We start from the raw sequence: 6,000 nt of genomic DNA, 5'->3' as shown, positions 1-6,000 counted from the left end.
ACAATATACACATAATGGACCTTAAACCCTACTTCGAAACCCAAACCCTAGTTTAAAACTCAACTTTGAAACCCCAACCCTAGTTCAAAAAGGTTACTTTAGTTTTCATCTGTACTATGACACTTAATAATTACCTTAATCCCTAACCCTAATTTGAAACCCTAACTTTAATTAGAAACCCAATTTTTGAACCCTAACCCTAGTTTAAAATTTTCACCCTAGTTTGAAACCCTACTCTGTCACCTTAACCCTAATTTGAAGCACTACATTGAAAACATAACTTTAGTTTGAATCAGCATTGTAGCCGCCATGATTCCAACCACACACAAGCTAAAGCAATGGATTAGACAGGCTTGAGTTAGCCAGGCATGAGCCCCGCCCACTAATTTTGATGTAAGAGTTTGACAGATTAAATAAATCAAACTGCAACACAGATGTTTCAATTAAACAGAGAAATAATATGTATAATCTTCCTTAAATTATTGGAAATTTCATGAATGAATGTTACAGTGCTACATTTAATTCCATATTGAATTAATAAACATTGAATTATTTCTATTTAATGGTGCAGTTAATTATTGAATGCTTTCATTTATTTATTTGGTTTATTTCATTCCATGTTTAATTGATAAATATTTAATTAATACATTTAACATGTAATTAATACTTACATTTTGAATGAAACATTCCATGATGTATTTATTTATTTTATTTTGGAACTTGTGGTCCTTCATACACCTGTTCATCCATTTGATCAAAAACATGGACATGTATCACTTTGAGTTTGACCAGTTTAGCAGTCCAAACATTTATTACACCAAAATACAATATAGACTCAACAATACACAGAATAAAAAAGTTGCTACTGAACGCCTAAACCAGTTTTGGTTTCAAGCATATCATCTAATGAATTAAAACTTGATTTTCTGTACAAGAAATCTGAGGACCATGTATGGGCATTTCTATTCGTGCATAAGCCAATGATGAGACAGATAAAAGTATTCTATTGTTAAATAAAGACCACAGGCTAATTTAAGTCTGAATACAGCAGTGATCAAACTATTTGGAGTATTTAGACATTTATTCCCAACATGCAAGAGACGCAAGGACAACATCTTTTATATTATCAAGAATACAAGGTTTTAAAATTGATTCATATACTTGCACAAATGTTTACAGCATCCTGTTAAGCCACCATCTTTACGCTGAAAAATACATTTTAAAAAATACACCTGGTTGATTGAATTTGACTGTAGTATTATTAAGTCTTTTCATCACTACTGTTTTAACTACTGACTGTGATGATCATAGTGGTTTGCATGCATAATACAGATACTTGTCTGTACAAATCATGGTCACAAGTGGGCGACCTTTGTTCACAGCTCAGTTTCTGACACCCAGTCAAGTCATGGAGGATGGATAAACAGTAGTGGAGGCATGCATAGGACAATCCTACACTCAGATTCAAGTCTATTGCCTTTCAAAGAATGTGCATTTGTCCACCAGGGAGCGTCTCTTCCCCACAAAAATGCCCGTCGGAAATAGAAATGTGTGCCTTTTGTGACCTTCGTTGTCATTCCCTCTTTCCATCATCCACCATCCTCTATCTTCGTTTCAGGCATCAAGTCAAAGTCTCCGGATCTTCCTTTATTCCTCCTCACTTGGCTCCACACTTGCTCCCTTGCTCTCTTGCACCTGGCTCACTTTTCATTTCTTCACTCTCTACACCTCCTCCTCCTCCTCCACTTCCTCTCTCCAGGGCAGCCAGAGAGGGAGACTGGCATTTGTCTAACAGCGGGAGGGCAAATCTGCACCCAGCATCACTTCACGCAGCGAAAGGATGGGTGGGTGTGGCAAAACGAATTACGAGTGTGTGTGTGTATGTGTGTGTGTATAAGTGTTTATTTGTAAGAATGAAGATACAATTAGATATTCATATAGTTTACTAATTCTATTTGATTCAAGCAAATTTATATGTTAAAATTAGAATTTACAATCCCGCCCTCCTCGCCCCCCTTCCCCCATATTTCTGCTTTTATTTTATGTCTATAATCTGATATCTGTATGATTAGGAATTACTATAATGCAAAGTTGTAGTACCCATTTGCAAGTAAAGTCAGGACTTGGTGTTAATGCTTTGCTGCACTTGAACTTGACTGGTGAGAAGGAAGGATGCTTTTGTTCACTTCTGCGTGGCAAAGTGACTTCACTGTTGGTAGGGGAGGTGTCAAAAAGGAGGATAAAGTTTTAGGTGGAGAGAGGGGAATCAAGCAGGATCGCTTTGTGCTGTTATGGAAGGGGCGAGGAAGAGACGCATGGTCTTGGTTCAATTCCGCGACTCTTCATGAAGGACAAAAGCTGGTCGGGGATCTCAGCGAGTACGTCCTTAGCCAGCCGCGCCATACTGAGGACTTGGTTTCCAGATCTGTCCACGTAGTCTCGGAAGGGAACAAACTGGAGAGGCGGGGAACAAAAGCATATTGACCAAGTTCAATTACTTGTGTGGACTAATTATGATTAAACAGTGCTGCTTTCTGCACTCACTTGTCTTTTTGACTAATAGGCCAATTTAAGTGAAATGAGACATGATCGCTCAATGACATCTCAGAACAGATTTCGCCCTAATCTCTTTCACTCTTTCAAAAATGTACACAACCCCAAAAACAACTAAACATATGACGTACACATTTATTATTTACCCAACTGCTCCATGTTGTTTCCCATTGTAAATAACCTCTGAAGATGATTTCTAAATGATGTCATTAAACGAAATATACATCATTAATTATTGATTTTGCCTTCTATGCTCTGGGCAAAACATAGAAAACATGGTCGATGGGTAATCTGGGAATCAAACACAAGTAAGAATTCTACAACCAATGTCTTTAAAGAATGTAACTATTATAATCAGATACTTTGGACTGACTACAACAGTCTCACTACAATGGCGCAAGGCAAGGTCTATTTTCTGTCAATCTAAATTCCCCCCCAAATCACCAAATCAATGTTATGTTAATCCTGTAAACAAAATACATGTCGCAGAACACAACATGATTGTTCCTCTAATGAGAACTATGTGACTTACGGTGGGTGGGAAAGTCAGCGGTGCTGCCAGACAAAATAGCGGTAGACAACATTTTGGATCGATATCAAGTAGGCTGCAGTAACTGAATCGATCAATTGATTTTTGTTGTTCCCCCACCCTCTTCTCCTCACGAAGTCTTAAAAAATGATTGTCATTGAAAGGTTAAAGGTAATTGGAAGCATGCATGCAAATGAGATTGTAGTTGTAAAACAAACAGCGGGCAATTATGTGGAAGGGCCTTGATGCTGAAAGATAATGGCAATATCAATACAGCTTTGGCCTGAGAGCAGAAATCATGCAGTCAATAAGCAGGCCTTTGATTAATGTACGTCTTAAAAATCTGGGCAAATGTTGAATGTAGGTCAGTCAAACCTTAACTAGCATCCATATACATAATATGAACTTTTACATCTAATATAATGATACATACACAATCACATGCCTCCTACCACTGTGTTGTTTTAGTGTCTTCGAGCTATTAGTGCCATATATAGGCAGTGGCATATAGCAAAATATCTCTTACCTGTAGACAGAGGAGAAAGCGGGGGCAGTCTAAGCACAGTTGTTGAGGTTGACTTTGATTTACTGATCGCTTTTAGGCTAGTATTATGGCCCAAACCTTTGAATCACCAGCATTTCTTTTTTTTTATTAAGGGTCCTATTTTCATTCTCAGTGCATCTAGCACAAAGCACAGCCTTAACTGTGTGTGTGTGTGTGTGTGTGTGAAGTTCTCTTTCTTTTGGTATTTTCCTAGACTGGCGCTGTTGCGCACCATTGTGGGATGAAACACAGACACACTGGCACATAGAAAGTACATTTAAAAAGAACTGGAAGAAGTTCTCATCTTGCGGATGATATAAAGTTGGCTGCTATGGGGAGGACCGCTTTCCCCTCCCGATCAGTTGGCCATTCATGCCAATCTACAGATACACTCCATAGTTGTGCCATATTTAAAAAATATTTTGATGATATTCGTCCAACTAATTTATTTCAATATAGATTGCGATTTGGATTGTCCCACAGGGTGTTATATTTCTGATTAAAATACGATGACATCATCACACGTTCATGGAGCTCATAATCTGCGTTTGATCACCAGTCCACAACTTAACCTGGTAGGAATTCTAATCTAGTACTATACTTTTTGTCAGGTGTGCTGGGTACGTGGAGAGGCCCAAAGAGGTCTGCTAAATCCACAAACACGGCAAACTACACTTGTCTTGGCATATAAATGAAGATGCACAGAAAGTAAATTAAACTGAGTTTACTGAGTCAATTTGCTCTAACACTTGAAATAATTTTAATCAATCTCCAAAGTTAATGCCTACACTTGGGCAACCCTAATATCCATACTGTATATAAGGAGTGTGTGTGTATGTGTGTGTGTGTGTGCGTGCGTATATGAAAAATGAAAAAAGTACACTTGTTGAAGAACTGAGGAAAAAAAACATGTCCAAGTACTAGTATGTCCTAAAAAATTCAGAGCGTGCAGATGAGTTAAATGGAAGAAGGGAACCAATTTAGAAGCTGATTGAAGCCTTCTTTCACGATGCACTTCTTTGTTACCGCTTAAATCTCCCCAGCCTAGTTCAATGGAATGGTGATGAGTACCTGCACAATGTCTCTCTCGGCGAGGCGCCCTCTGGAGGATACTCTCACCTCATCTCCATCCAGCTCTTCCATTGCTAAAAGCAGCAGAGACAATGAAAGAATGACTCAATAACAGAGCCACTGAGAGGGAAAATGAAAATGATCAATGTCATTACTAAAATGGAACAGCAGGAGGAGAAAGGTGTCGAGTGGAGTGTGGACAGAACATTTTATGCAACGAAAAATGTCATAGCTCCTGCAAAGATGACACAAATTCAAATCACAGGTCAGAAAATTGAGAAGCCCACTTGTTTAAATGTGAAGCTGCGGGGGAGCTTCACATTGCTTCATAAGACATTTGTGCTAACAATAAGAGGGTACTTGTTGGGGAATTGTGTTTAGATGTCCTCAATTGCAGAACCACCACAATCTCACATGTAATGAATGCATACTGTATTTACAGTACTGTCAACCCCGATCTGGAAATGAAGGTCATAGTATATGCTCATTGGTCATAACGTGAGATACATTGAAAAAGCCACTTATTGCCCTTTTTGTTTTTCGGTTGAGTGATTGTGCGAGCTCCATGAGCTGCAAATTTTGCTGTCGGCACCCATAACGTTGGGAACACGACATTTGCTGACAATACTGGCATAAGTCTGACAGTTCACAGTTTCTCTATTTACTGTTCAACAATGTATTAGTAATGCAGTGAAAATGAGAGGAAATATGAATATCTAGTCAAGCCACGTAAGTAACAAACAAACAAACAAACTAACTAACTAACTAACTAACTAACTAACTAACTAACTGACTGACTGACTGACTGACTGACTGACTGACTGACTGACTGACTGACTGACTGACTGACTGACTAACTAACTACAGTTACAGTATGTCTGTAGGCCTGATACTTGATGTTGGCATGACAGAGATCTCTTTGTGTTTACGTGTGGATTCGCAATGATCCTTGTTGTTGTCAGAGTGCACGTTGCCGATTGCAGAATTGCTGCTTAACACAATGTATTCAGCCAAGCAAACACATCAAGGTGCAACCATGCCAGAGCTCTAGAGGCATCATTTCTCATACAATTGATACTCAGTACGAGTCAGTATGAGTATTAAATATAATATATGTCAAGATACACACACACACACACACACACACACACACACACACACACACACACACACACACACACACACACACACACACACACACACACACACACACACACACACACACACACACACACACACACACACACAGGTAGCACATGTGACCTTCAAACATGGCTGACTGCATTGCATTCCTGATATTGGA

The 6,000-nt window shown here is 38.9% G+C and overlaps 1 protein-coding gene across 2 annotated transcripts in view; it reads right to left on the bottom strand.

The window, feature by feature from the left end:
* Positions 1-704: 704 nt before the first annotated feature.
* The window catches only part of LOC147062002 (copine-9-like), a 72,588-nt gene continuing 67,292 nt past the window's right edge, over positions 705-6,000 (bottom strand). For both annotated transcript variants that reach the window (XM_085912658.1, XM_085912651.1), the window contains 2 exons: positions 4,698-4,771; positions 705-2,454 (listed from right to left, as the gene is read on the bottom strand). In XM_085912658.1, the coding sequence (XP_085768784.1) occupies positions 2,290-2,454; positions 4,698-4,771 (239 nt within the window). In that variant the 3' untranslated portion in view covers positions 705-2,289. The remainder of the gene's footprint in view (positions 2,455-4,697; positions 4,772-6,000) is intronic.

Source organism: Syngnathus leptorhynchus, chromosome 1 (assembly GCF_054491065.1).
Source record: "Syngnathus leptorhynchus isolate UIUO chromosome 1, UIUO_Slep, whole genome shotgun sequence".
NCBI lineage: Eukaryota > Metazoa > Chordata > Actinopteri > Syngnathiformes > Syngnathidae > Syngnathus > Syngnathus leptorhynchus.
The sequence above is the reverse complement of the archived record's forward strand: the minus strand, read 5'-3'. Positions and strand labels throughout refer to the sequence as shown.